The following is a 13,989-nucleotide window of genomic DNA, read 5'->3' as shown; positions in this document are numbered from 1 at the left end:
TATTTATCTCCTAAGACACTGAACATGCCTGAAGTTTTACTGCAGCATGAGATCAGTACTTAGCACATCTTCTGCCAGTTACATTCTGATGAAAAGTTTACAGCTTAGAATGTGTTAAGCCAGTTTGACTGGAAGTACCCTCAAAGTGTTACATTCACATAAGCTCTCATTGTTGCTGTGCAAAGCAACTGCTCTTGTATTTTACAGTAGGCTTTTTACAATTGATTTTTGTTATTTTCTTCTAAAGTATGTCAGAAAAGATCCATGATAAAGTTGAAATTTAATTGATTTAAGAATGGATTAATCAGATATTGTACCTATCTGAAATCCCATCCAGTTCTTTTGGTTTATAAGTTTGTTATGCAGTCCAGAGGAATGTGCTGATTTTGAAGCTGAAGGAGAAACATCTAAATGTCTCTTTAATAATGCTTTTGCTAAAATCACCTAGTTTTGAGTGAGGTAATAAAGTTAAAAAAAAAAAAAAATTGAAGAAAATATCTGATCACTTTTTTCTGTCCTTACATATTTGTTGCCCTGTTAAAGGAAATATGGCAAAAATATACATTCTTCTTCCTGATCTTAACTTTCTGGGGTCCTAGTTTCAATATTCTTCCATTTCCATAGTACAGTAAACTAAATGCAGTTAGTATCAATTGTAGAAGAGTGGTAGTTTTGTTGAAATGTGGTATTCAGTTGGATCCATCAGCAATGATTGAGAGGCATAAAGGAAGTAGATTGAGATGGTATTTCAAAATTACTGCAGCTAATGGGGGAGGGGGGGGGGAGTTGTTCCTTGAGTAAGACAGTGAGACACTTTACAGATCTGTATTCAGTTCCTGACTTTTTGGACAACCTTAATGGAGTTAACTTTTCTGTGCCATAGTTTTTCTTATAAGAAAGAGATACCTAAACAGTTGTGTGATGGAGCTGTTAACAAGAATTGTTGAGTTGCAGTATAGCCTTACAGTCTGTATGTAAATATGCAAACTATGGAGTTCCTACAGGGAACACTAGCTTAGTTAGCTGTGTCTGTATCGTATGTGCTTAGCCTACTCTTCAGAAACTGCCTTCAGTGTGGCTTGCATCTAAACATAAAGATATCTGGATTGCTCAAAACATAAGTATAGTGTTTCAGCTCTTGCCCTTTGGGAATGCAGCACTAGTTCTCAAAAACAGTATTTTCAGTCCTCCATTTTAGGGATGTTAAAGTAACCAAGTCTTGACTCCTGAACTGCAAAGTCTCTGGACTTACTCATGGGGAAGTTAGTCTTGAAAGTAAGCTTGGGTAAACCTATAACTCTAGCCCTTCTACTTTCATCTTATTAGCCTTTTAAATGAGCACAGTTCACTTAAGAGTATTTTTCAGAGCTGATTGATTCATTCTGATCTGCCCCTTAGAAAAGGATGCTAAATTAGGAAGATAGGATTGTGACAACTTGCACCAGAGCTTATTACAACCCAAACCCAGAAAAGAAAAGCCTCTGGATGGAGGAAGCCCTTTCACTTCCTATTTTTGAGTGAGGACTAACAGCTGTGAGTGGAAAGTGCTTTTAAGTACCACAATTACAGTTAGTGTTCTATAACAGGGTTGCTGAATTATCCAGCAATGGCTTGTTGTTTTAAGATAGTTTATATATATGTGTGTGTGTGTGTGTATATATATATAATGACCTCTACTGTCTTAAGTGTTCAAATTTCTCAATGACTTAGGGCACAGATAAAAGGAAGAGAACAGGTAGTATCAACAGTCTATCAGTTGTTCCCTGCCTTGGCTTCATGTGTAATAAACTTTTAATAAGCTTGGGGAATTTTGCAGGGTTTAATTTGGTGCCAAGATAAAGCTCATTTGCTTAAAGGCATAACCACTGACTGTCTTCAAAGAAGAAGAGTTGGCTGGAAGTTTGGACTTGGCTTCTCAAGTGCCAGCTGGAGTAGAGGAATGGAAAGCTTGTTAGGGGATCCTGATAAACTGAGAAGAACGTCTGGTTTGTTTTTAAGAAAACATCCCTGCCCTTCTGACTTCCAGTAAGATTGTATTTCAAGATAAAAATTCAGTAACACAGTATTTTCAGCCTTTCTGTAGAGTACACAAATATTAAGAGCGCTGAGTAGAAAAGGGTAGTATTACCAAAAACATGGCAATGTAGTATGGTGATTCTTTTTTAGACCTCATAACAAAACCTTATCTGAAACATTCCTTTTCTCCTCTTTCTAGTAAATGGTCAGCAGAAGTCTCAGGTCGAAGTCATGCCATGCCTCACATCAAGACTTACATGAGACCATCTCCTGACTTCCAGAAGATTGCATGGTTTTTAGTTACAAGGTAAACAACTAACTACACACCTCTCAAAGCTGTAATGTATAAAATTCTGATCAGCCGTAGGCCCAGGTGAGTTACCTCTGTACTCCTTATGATACTAGAAGTAGTGATACGAATTCTAGTCCATACTTAATGTTTCTCTGATGCATTTTTGGGGACTTCGTGATCTCTCTAGAAAGTTTGATCCTTTTACTGAATGATATGAACCTTTCTGTTTAGTGGAAACTAAATTGGCCCTAGAGAGCAGTTAAACAAAAAACAAACAAGCCTTAAGAATATAGATTTTTTTTCCATTGTTAGAAAAGTACTTGCAAGCAGCAAGATATTCTAGATCCTCTAAATAACCTACAGAATCAGTCAGGTGTACACTCTGAGAGCTTAAATGCAAGAGAAAATAACTTTGTGGTGTATAGCCAGATGTTTTTCTTACAGTTATTAGTAATATCTCTTAGACACTTGAATGTTAACTTTAATAACCTATTAAAAATGGCAAATTCATTTTGGAATCCTGTTCTTGGCATCAACTTCACAGGCACGAAACAATAGAATGGTTGCAAAGAATGTGAAGTCTAAGGCAGGAAAACAGGTATAACCTACAAGTTAAATTTGTGCTCCCCATATAAATTGCTGTCTGACCCCATAAGCCAGCATGGGTTTTGACTGCTGAATGTAGCAACCAAGAGTTTACCTATGGAAGATGAGAAGCAGCACTTTAATTCTTTTGCAGGTTATTCATATTTTATTCTGAATTCTTTAGATTAACAGAAATAGTCTGCATAGAAGTCTTTGAGCATGCAAAGTGACATAATACAACCTGCTTTTCTGTATATTGTTAATAAGGAGTTTTTTGAAAGCTAACTTTCAGAAACCTGAGGAGAAGAAAGGTATGGAAGGGAAGGGTAGCGGAAGGGGTACATACTTATTCCTGCTATACCTAGTTCACTTTGTTTCATGGAACTCTACCTCTCAAACCATCTTAGGTTTATTTATCTCTTTAGACAGATGACCTTGTAATTACAGTTAAAAACTTCTATTATCATGCAAATACGTTGCTGTTTGCACAAAGCAAATTCTTAATCCTCTTTAGGAGAGGAAGTGGAATGGTAGTGGTGTATATTTTGAAGTTACCAAAAATTCTAGACTTAATAAAGCTTTCTCTTCTGTAATGTCTCCCACTTACATATATTCAACTTCACAATAGACTAGCCTAGTATTCTTTCTTGTGGTGGCAAAAAGGTGTTATTTGGGAAGAGTGTGTAAGGTTGCCCACTTTCTACAGTTTGTTTCCCTTGTAACTTCCTCAGCAGCCACAATTACTGGGTCTGGGGTGTTAGAAAGTACTTCTCTGCCTATTATTTTGCATTTATTTGTGGAGCTATTGTCCATTAACTTGTCTAATCCTTCTTAAACCTGCTGATAACATCTGCCTCTGCAAAATCCTGTGACGACAAGTTCCAGAAGTTCAATACCTTCTACATTAAAGTATTCCAACTTGTTAAACTGCCTTAATTTCTATAAACTTGATTGTGATCCACTTTTAGCCTTTTCTCCAAACTGAAGTGTGTGCTCCTTTAATCTCTCCTTGAAAGGAGCTGCTCCAGCTTAATTGTTTTAGTTGCCTTTCTCTATACACCTAAATTCCATAGGTCCTATTCAAGTTGTGAAAAGCAGAATTGAAAACAGAACTCAAGATGTGGATGTATCAGGGTTTAATTTGACTCTGCAGATCAGATTCACCTGCTTTTATAGGTGTATAAATCAGAAATCAGTTTTGTACATTGCTCTGCACTTTGTTTGCTATGGTACTTCAGTAGGATTATACGTTGGGGACAAGAACCAAATTCTCTTTGCTACTAGTAAAATGAAAATGTCAAGGAAGATGTCTCTTCCTTCCCATGTTTCTACTAATATGGTTGCTGAAGGATAAGCCGAATCTTTCTGCTGGAGAACTCTTCTGAGGGAGAAGCTGAGCTTTAGTTTGACTGCATAGTTTTGCTGCCTTTACCTGTCCAATTTCCAGGCATACCCATGGAGGTCTTTACTTTTTTTTTTTTTTGGATGGAAGCATCACAGACTTGCTTGTTCTTAGTGAAGTGTTTTCCTGCAGATTTCGGAGTGAAGAATTATCAAGAAAAATCAGAGACGGGGGGAAAAATGTTTCCTGTTTCACTTGAAATACTTTTCTGTGAAGCCTGGATGGATCTCTTGAGAAGCCCACAACTTTGTTCGATTTCTTTGAGCCTAATATGCTTCTTTCCTGTTTTTTGTTATATGGATAAGGAAATAACTGAGACCAAAGTAGTTCTTCAGTCCTTTTTTTGTATGAGGAGCGTGAAGATAGTGAACTTCAACACTTGTACCTCTGAGAACCCTTAGTGTTCACCACCTGTCAAAGCATAACCTGGCACTACCACTGAAAATAACACAACTATTAACTAGGCAGTTACTGATTTCATGTTTCTACTTGGGAGGACTTTTTTTGCCTGAAAGTGATCTCTGTGCTATACAGTTTCTTTGTATACAGTTACACAAGGCAGACATTGATCCAAGACCTGACATAGGCTTTCAACTTCATACTGTTCCAGGGCATCTGCACACACCCACCTTTGATTTAGGAACCTCTGTACAACTTTATATTGCACTTTGTGATGTGCTCTTAGTTTTAAGAAGCTGCAAATTAGTGGTGGTAAGCTGATAACGGAGCTCATCTGGCCAAGAATCCTTGAACTGCAAATGGAAGGAGGCTAGGAGGGTATGTTAGAGGAGTTATAAAACCAGGATAAGAATATATAGGCATATCTTAGAGATATTGCAGGTTTGGTTCCAGACCTCTGCAATAAAGTGAGTCACACAAATTTTTTGGTTTCCCAGTGCATATAAAAGTTGTTTACACTATACAGTAGTCTATTAAGTGCACAATAGCATTATGTCTAAAAAAAAAAGTACATACCTTAATTAAAAAAATACTTCATTGCTAAAAAATGCTAACCATCATCTGAGCCTTCAGCCAGTTGTAATCTTCTTGCCGATGGAGGGCCTTGCCTTGATGTTGGTGGCTGCTGACTGAGCAGGGTGGTGGTTGCTGAAGGTTGGGGTGACTGTGGCAATTTCTTAAAATGAGCCAACAATCAAGTTTGCTGCATTGATTGACTCTTCCTCTCACAAAGGATTTCTGTAGCATGCAATGCTGTTTGATAGCATTTTACCCACAAGAGAACTTTCAAAATTGGAGTCGGTCCTCTCAAACCCTGCCGCTGCTTTATCGACTAAGTTTATGTAATATTCTAAATCCTTTGTTGTCATTTCAACAATGTTCACAGCATCTTCATCAGGAGTAGATTCCATCTCAAGAAACCACTTTCTTTACTCATGCATAAGAAGCAACTCCTCATCAGTTAAGGTTTTATCATGAGATTGCAGCAATTCAGTTGCATCTTCAGGCTTTTCTTCTAATTCTAGTTCTCTTGCTATTTCCACCACATCTGTAGCTACTTCCTCTACTGAAGTCTAGAACCCCTCAAAGTCGTCCATGAGGGTTGGAATCAGCTTCTTCCAAGCTCCTGTTAATGTTCATATTTTGACCTCCTCCCGTGAATCTCATATTCTTAATGGCGTCTAAAATGGTGAATCCTTTCCAGAAGGTTTTCAATTTACTTTGCCTAGATCCATCAGAGGAATCACTGTCTATGGCAGCTCTCAAGTCTTACTATTTAAGAAATACATTTCATAACACTAAAGTTGAAATTGTTCCTTGATCCATGGGCTGCAGAATGGATGTTGTATTAGCAGGCACGACAAGAAGGTTAATCTTGTACATCTCCATCAGAGCTCTTGGGTGACCAGGTGCATTGTCAATGAGCAGTAATATTTTGAAAGGAATCTATTTTCTGAGCAGCAGGTCTCAACAGTGGGCTTAAAATACTCAGTAAACCATGTTGTAAACAGATGTGCTGTCATCTAGGCTTTGGTGTTCCATTTACAGAGCACAGGCAGAGTAGATTTAGCATAATTCTTGAGGGCCCTAGGATTTTCAGAATGGTAAATGAGCATTGGCTTCAACTTAGTCACCAGCTGCATGAGCCCCTAACAAGAGAGTCAGCCTGTCCTTTGAAGCCAGGAATTGACTTCTCTAGCTATGAAAGTCCTAGATGGCATCTTCCAATATAAGGCTGTTTTGTCTACATTGAAAATCTGTTGTTTAGTGTAGCCACTTTCATCAGTTATCTTAGGTAGATAATTCTGGATAACTTGCTGCAGCTTCTACATCAGCACTTGCTGCTTCACCTTGCACTTTTATGTTATGGAGATGGCTTCTTTCCTTGAACCTCATGAACCAACCTCTGCTAGTTTCAAACTCTTCTGCAGCTTCCTCGCCTCTCTCAGCTTTCATAGAATTGAAGAGAGTTAGGGCCTTGTTCTGAATTAGACTTTGGCTTAAAAGGAATGTTGTGGCTGGTTTGATCTTCTATCCAGACCAGTAAAACTTTCTCCATATCAGCAATAAGGCTGTTTTGCTTTCTTATCATTCTTGTGTTCAGTGGAGTAGCACTTTTAATTTCCTTCAAGAACTTTTCCTCTGCATTCACAACTGGGCTGTTTGGCACAAGAGGCCTAGCTTTCAGTCTCTCAGCTTTTGACGTGCTTTCCTCACTAAGCTTAATAATTTCTAGCTTTTAAATTAAAATGAGAGGTGTGCAACTTTTCCTTTCACTTGAACACTTATAGGCCATTGTAGGGTTAACTGGCCTAACTTCCATAGTGTTGTGTCTTAGGGAATAGGAGGCCCTGAGGAGAGGGAGAGAGACAGAGGAGCATCCGGTTGGCAGAGCAGTCAGAACACATGCAACATTTAAGTTTGCTGTCTTATACAGGAGCAGCTCGAGGTGCCCCAAAACAATTACAATAGTAACATCAAAGATCACAGATCACCATAACAGATATAATAATAATAATGAAAAAGTTAGAAATATTGTGAGAACTACCAAAATGTGACACAAACACAAGGTGAGCTATATGCTATTGGAAAAATAGCACCAAAAGATTTGCTCAATGCAGAGTTGCCACAAACCTTCAATTTGTAAAGACTGCAGTATCTGTGAAGCGCAATAAAGCAGAGTGCAATAAAATGAGATCTGCCTGTAGTAATGCTTTTTCTGTAGGGAGCTGCTCCTGACCATTGTCAGAGATTAGCAAGTGGATTAACTGGACCTTTGGTGTGGCTCACTACATCTGCTCTTGGGTTCTTACACAGTACTAAGGAGAAAGATAAGAGTTTTATACAGCTCCTGTTCTTTGTTTTTCATCTACGTGATGAGATTGAGAGAATGTAACACCAGTATGGCAAGTGGGGAGGGAGAGACAATTAAGCAGCAAGTTTTTTTCTATTTCATGTGATCATTCCTTATGCAACAATAAAACTTACACAACCTATGTGGAACTACTTTTGAAGGTAGCAAGTAGTATGAAGCTAACTGGACACTTATTGTAATATGGCAAAGGAATTCCATTAATTTTTATTCTTGAAACATCTTTCTGTTGCTCTGAGACTGTATAACTAGGACTGATACCACTTATGGTAGATGTGAATATTGAAATTAATTTGGATATCTGCACTTGTTAATTTGAATTAATATTGGATATCCATGCTTGATAAGGATGGTATACAGTGGTGAATCTTTACATCTTTTTCACATCTGAAATCTTTCAGTTTTAATTAAGGTTCTTTTTGGGGGTTGTAATCTGAAACATCCATATTGCTCTACAAATGGTGTGTATGTAAAGAAAGAGGCTGTATGACTCAACTCCGTTCTTCATAGTTAACTTTCAAAATTGTCTTGTTTACTGACTTTGCTGTGTTTGCTACCAGTCTTTGTAGAACTTTGAGGTTCTAGTTTCTGGAAGCAGCAGCAAATGCTAGTATTACAACACTATGTGGTATGCAGATGAGTTAATCCATATATTTTTTAGAAATTATATCTATCTATAGATATTTTATAGGGTAAAAGACATGCTAGACTGCTTTAGAAGTGGTTATGTCATCAACTCCTGCTGTGTCCTGGCATGCTTCAAACTGACATTAATCTACAAATTAATAGGGAAGCTTTGCCTGTTAGCTTTTTTGAAGTTAGCTAACATAGGAAAACATGATCTGATTGAAATACAAGAGGGCTTTTTTCTCTCATTCTCTTCTTCTACTGTACACTATTATCAAGAAAGCATCCAATATGTCTGTCAGTTAAAACTTAAACATTTAAGCTTTGTATTTTTCTGTAGGTTTTGACCATAGAATTGCATTCACTTCCTGACTCCAACTTGATCTACTTCGTAGCAGATAACAGATGAAGGATTAGCTACAGTATGATGCAGAATAGCGCATTTAAAAAAAACCCCAAAAAACAAAAAAAAACTTCTTAGTTGTTTTTTATAAATGCATCAAAGAACAAAATGTTAGAAGCAAGAGATACCTACTTTAATACTTCCAGAAATGTTCTATACTAAATGTCTTATAGTCATTATTGAGTAAGCCTTTCATCTTCCTAAATCAAAAGGTTAAATCTGTTTACCCATACCCTTTATCCTTCTGAAATGTGCAGATGAATATCAAAAGGTTGAACTGCTCTTGTAGAATGTGATACATGCAGACTTTTATAATTATCCATATGCAGTGTATGAATGCCCTACTATATAGTACCTCTACTGCTCCCACTGTGCTGTAAAAATAGCAATAAGGAAGAATGGCCAAATTGCTTTATGTGAAAAGACTGTTCTGATTCAAGTCAAGTTCTCCTACTAAAGTGCATTGCTACAGCTGTAGTAGGTCAGTATTTGCTGCTGTGAAGTTATGCCTCACTGAAATGCTTTCTGTCTCTTTGCAGTGCCAATCTATCTAAAGCAGCTTGGGGAGCTCTGGAGAAAAATGGCACCCAATTGATGATTCGTTCTTATGAACTAGGAGTCCTTTTCTTGCCTTCAGCGTTTGTAAGTTCATAGATCATCCACAAATCCTGGGACACTCTGAGAATCTGCAGACTTTTGTAAATACAAATGCAATTGAATAATCTAGTTTGCGTTTCCCATTTAGAGTTTGTAGCAGCTGGAGTTTACATAAGCTATTCTTTCAAATAGATATAGTCTGTTTACCCACCCAGCAAGTATGGATTTGGTCTTGATAGGACATTTTAATATATGTTAACATATTAAAATATTATCTTGTTTCAATAATGTGATAAATGTTTGCAAAGATGATCAAATCTTTCATACTTTTTGAAAAAAGATGTGAGTGCATACTATATTAAAGTGATGTGTACTTGAAAAACAATTCCTAATTTACCACTGATTGCTGGCTTTGTTCTTTTCCTGAAATATGCTTACAAGGCTGTATGACTGTCTCTTCTCATAGTTTGTGCTTTGAGAACAAGTTCTTGAATGTGTCTTCTAAAATCTGAGATACAAGCCTGAGAATCTCTTCATCAAAGGCTGTCTACAAGCTGAAGGAATGTATTTTTTCTAAACTGTTGTGACAACGATCTGTGTGTATACAAGACACGTTTTATCTAAAAAGTCTGTTCTAGTGTGTGGAGTGGAGTACTGAGAGACATGGATAACTTTACTTAGTGTGATGTAAGGACCCTCTAGCTTGTCTGAATGCAATTCCAGCAGATGCTATGGGAATGAACATAAGAAACAGTAGGTATATAATCATCTTTAATATATGTTCCCTGTGATTTTTTTAAGGACTTCACAGATTGCAAATTGTGTCAGACTCCAGTGTTAGTGGCCACAGCTGGACTTACTCTAATTAACTTGTCAAGTTCCTTTTTGAACTAATTTGGCTATCTGGATCCCCCACAGAGTCTTGTGGTAGTGAGTTCCTTGATAAAATTGTGCATTGTGTTTAAGAAATAGCTTCCTTTTTTGCTTAGGTTGTTTTTTGTTTTGTTTACCTCCGCTGTCTGATAGCGGGGAGATCTGAGTTTCTTGTCCCTGCTGTTAGTTTCTTCCTGTGGTGAGTCTATTGGTACTAAGATGCTATTAACAGCAATTAGTCTATGATAAGCATGCAATCAAATGTCTTTCTCTGTGAAAGTGTCCCTTCCAGAGAAGGAATTGCAAGTCTTTCTAGAAAAAAGTTTGTTAAAAATTGTTAGAAATATTTTTTTCTAAGGAAGAATACATCTCTCTCTTAGGTAATGTTCGCAGAGGTGTTTATGCAATGTTTCAGCATGTCCACATAATGTTTCAGCACCTCTATAGGTTAATAATGTAATCCCAAATGAATGGAATATTTTGACATTATGAAAATATTTATATAACATATAACTTCAGTCTCATTGCAACATTAGGATTGATATAGTTTCTGGCTGTAGCTTCTTATCAAAAAAGAGCTACTGTATCTCACTCTTGACATTAAGCAGTTTATGTAGTAGTGTGGTCTTTGTCTCTGTAAGGCTCATGATACTAATCTCAGACATCATTCTTCCGCATGGTTTATGTGGAAGAAAATATTCAGAGAAAATGGGTTGATCAGAGAATGTAACAAGAAAATTCTACAACTTCCTATAGTAGGAAACATTGATATCGGTGGACTCTAAAGCGAGATTGGTTTATTTTGATAACTGTTAACAATAAAGTAATGAAGAGTTGGGCAAAAAGATGCTTCAGTGTGCCAACATTTTATTTGACTTTTGGCAGCAACTGACCTCAAGGGATAAAATAATGTTCAAAGAAGTTCGCTGCTGTTATCTCCAGATGCTGTGCCAAGCAAAGAGAACTTGCATATGATAGTGGTATGGTACTTAATACTTTCGTGTGTGTGTGTGAACATAAAAACTGATCAGATTCCAAAACTATTTTGCATGAACTGAAGGATCCTGTTCTGATTTGGACTTTTCCATACATTGGTCTCTACTTTTAGAAAACATTTCAAATGGATAGAAAATCAGGAATGATTGAAATAGCTTAAGTCTTTTTGCCCAGAGTGACTATACCTGTTTCAGATATGAGTGATCTGTAAAAACTTTTTTTAATTGCCTGTTAGAATGCTTGGCTCAAATCCCACCATTTCATCCCGACCTTTGCTTCCTCTGTAGGATTTCTTGCACATGGAGCATGGGAGTGGTGATCATGAGCATTTTTCAGTGCCAAAATTTATTTGTGGGAGTGGGGGGGAGGAATCTTGTTTTCTTTTTCTTCCCCACCACCAAATTTCTAACAGTCATCTTCAGTGCTTATGACCTCATTCTTGTGGGTTTTTCCATAGCTAATTTAATTCAGTTTCATAGTTATCTAAAATCAGACTTCATTTTGTTGAGCAGAAATAAATGCTTGTTCAGGAACATTTAGTTTAATGCTTGGAAATGTAAAAGACTTTGAAGAACTCAAAGCTTACAAATTTTGAAAATGAAATTGACTGAAGTTAACACTTCTGCTTCTTTGCCAAGTAGTTGGACCTTTCTGCTATCAAACACAAAAAAAAAAAAAAATTGAAGTGTTCCTGCTCGCAGTCCAATCTGATAGCTAGAGCAAGATCCATTTAGCCATTTGTGAAGAGACTGAGAATTATTTAAAATGGAAGTGTATCTTTATTTGTTCTTTTTGTTTTTTATCAAAATGGCTGAAATCTAAATCCAGTGTCTAAGCTAAGCTTACTGCTGATGGGAAGCATATTGTATGCTCATTAAGCATCTGCTCCAGTCTTTAGCAGAAGCCTTACAGGCCTGCTTACACATGAAAATGCAGTAGTTCTTCTAGATTATTCCAGAACTGTATTATAAATCCCTGATGGATACCGTACTAATAACAAAAATTGCAAAGAACTGTGTTGGTGATACTCCTGTGTAAACACCTCCTAATGAAGCTCAAGCCTTGTGGTCATCAGGGTGAGAGGAAAAATAGACACTGGTTGGGTCTGCTTTCATGAGAGGAAAGACTTCACTGTGAAACGCTGCAAAAATATCTGACCTCTTTCTTCCCCCAAATCTCTTCAGGAACAAGAGAACTCTGTTTGGTGTTGGAGAGTGAATTTCTTTGCTTTGAATCTGTCTGAGGGCTTTTCAGCAGTTTTTGCTTCATTCTAAATCCTTATGCACATTCTATAAAAATCCCAAAGAAAACACTGAAATAGTAGGCATGCTAGACTTAAGACAACTGACATTCTGTTTTCCCTTCTGATCAGCCATGTGGAAAAGGCAGTCAAGGTGTTCCTTTTTCCCCTGTTCCAATCCCACTGTGTCTAGGAAGACAAATTTGACTACTGCTCTATGCTGCTTAGATGTTAGTTGAAGCAGCAGGCAGTGCGTAAACTTCTGTAGTGCAGAAGGATCGTGGCTGGAAATTCAGGCTGTACCATAAGTAAGGGATTGCAAAATGTGTTCATTTTGTGGTGGTGTGTTGTTGTTTTGGGGGGGTTTTTTAGTGTGTGGTTTTTTTTTTAAAGTTTTTGTAGTAGCAAAACAGAGGGAGACCTGATACATGTCACTGGGAGCAGTAACTAGAATCCCATGTTGTATATCTGCAAACTAGTATCAGACTGCTTAGAGAAGTGGGATTTGTGTGCTGTCAATCTGCTCCACTGCTCCATAGAATCTGATTGGGTTTGGCTGTATTTGTGAAACTTTGTCTACCTTGCAGTAATAATGAAGTTCCAGTTATCTTCCTCCTAAGGCCAAATTCTGACATGAAATATGCAGTTTCTGTGCTTTTTTAATGTAGAAAATAAGTACAAATTGTTTAATGTAGTCAGTGTCAAATACAAAAGCTAGGGGCCAGTAGGTTGAAAACTGAACTTCCACTTCTAAACCCATGTTTTGGAAGTAAGCTGCTTGGGGGTGAGTGTGTTTGGAAACTCAGTGGCTGTTCCAAGACTGCTGAAACATAGATATGGAGGGAAAATGAGTCACTGCCAACAAGTAAATAAGTGCTTATGAAAACAAATCTGATTGTAGGCATCAAGGTTTGAAACCTTGGCAAGTGTTTCATATTGCAGTGTGAATTTATTCTTATGATGCAGGCATAAGTCTCCTATCTGAAAACCAAAAATAGCTTAATGCACACAAGATGCTTCTGTCTTGAGAATTGCTGGTTGAGTAGTTATAGCAGCAGAGAATTCAGTAAGAACTGCCAGAACTGTCCAAGAAATGAAGGTAGTATAGACCCATGATATGTTTTCATGTTATCGTGAATACCGTGCTAGCAGTGTCCATGCTAGCTTGTTCAAGGCTTCTTCAGGCATGACTGTACAAGCTGCTGTCACTGCAGTGACATGCTTTTCATAAATAAAATGGATTTGTAATATTTTAGTAGGCAAAAATGCTTCTGGCAAGTTTGCCTTTATGCATTAAGGTGATGATTCCAAACATCTTTAAATAAGAATTTAGCACTCTTAACTTGAGATAATTTTCTCAAAGGATATGTTTTAGTCTAATGAGGCTCTATGCTAGATCCTCCAGTGAGAGGAACTGGCCTTTTGATCCCAATATGTCAATTTATTTGTGTTTTAAACCAACTCAAACTGGCCAAAAATGAGTCAATATCACATTTTTAAAGGGTTGGTTCCATGAAACAACTCAGCATGAGATCAGGTGAGTGCTAGTGCAGGGAGGGAGGAGGGGGGAAGTTCAAGCAGGGAGGTGACTATAGGATCATAGCAGGATAATCTTTTGTTGGCCTAA

The 13,989-nt window shown here is 37.4% G+C and overlaps 1 protein-coding gene across 2 annotated transcripts in view; it reads left to right on the top strand.

Annotated features, from left to right (window-relative positions):
• The window catches only part of TDP1 (tyrosyl-DNA phosphodiesterase 1), a 58,866-nt gene that overhangs the window by 24,679 nt on the left and 20,198 nt on the right, over positions 1-13,989 (top strand). For both annotated transcript variants that reach the window (XM_026112048.2, XM_026112057.2), the window contains 2 exons: positions 2,216-2,323; positions 9,196-9,298. In XM_026112048.2, coding sequence (XP_025967833.2) covers positions 2,216-2,323; positions 9,196-9,298 — 211 coding nt within the window. The remainder of the gene's footprint in view (positions 1-2,215; positions 2,324-9,195; positions 9,299-13,989) is intronic.

This window comes from Dromaius novaehollandiae, chromosome 5 (genome assembly GCF_036370855.1).
Source record: "Dromaius novaehollandiae isolate bDroNov1 chromosome 5, bDroNov1.hap1, whole genome shotgun sequence".
NCBI classification, from domain to species: Eukaryota; Metazoa; Chordata; class Aves; order Casuariiformes; family Dromaiidae; genus Dromaius; species Dromaius novaehollandiae.
This window is presented reverse-complemented; position numbering and strand designations above follow the sequence as displayed.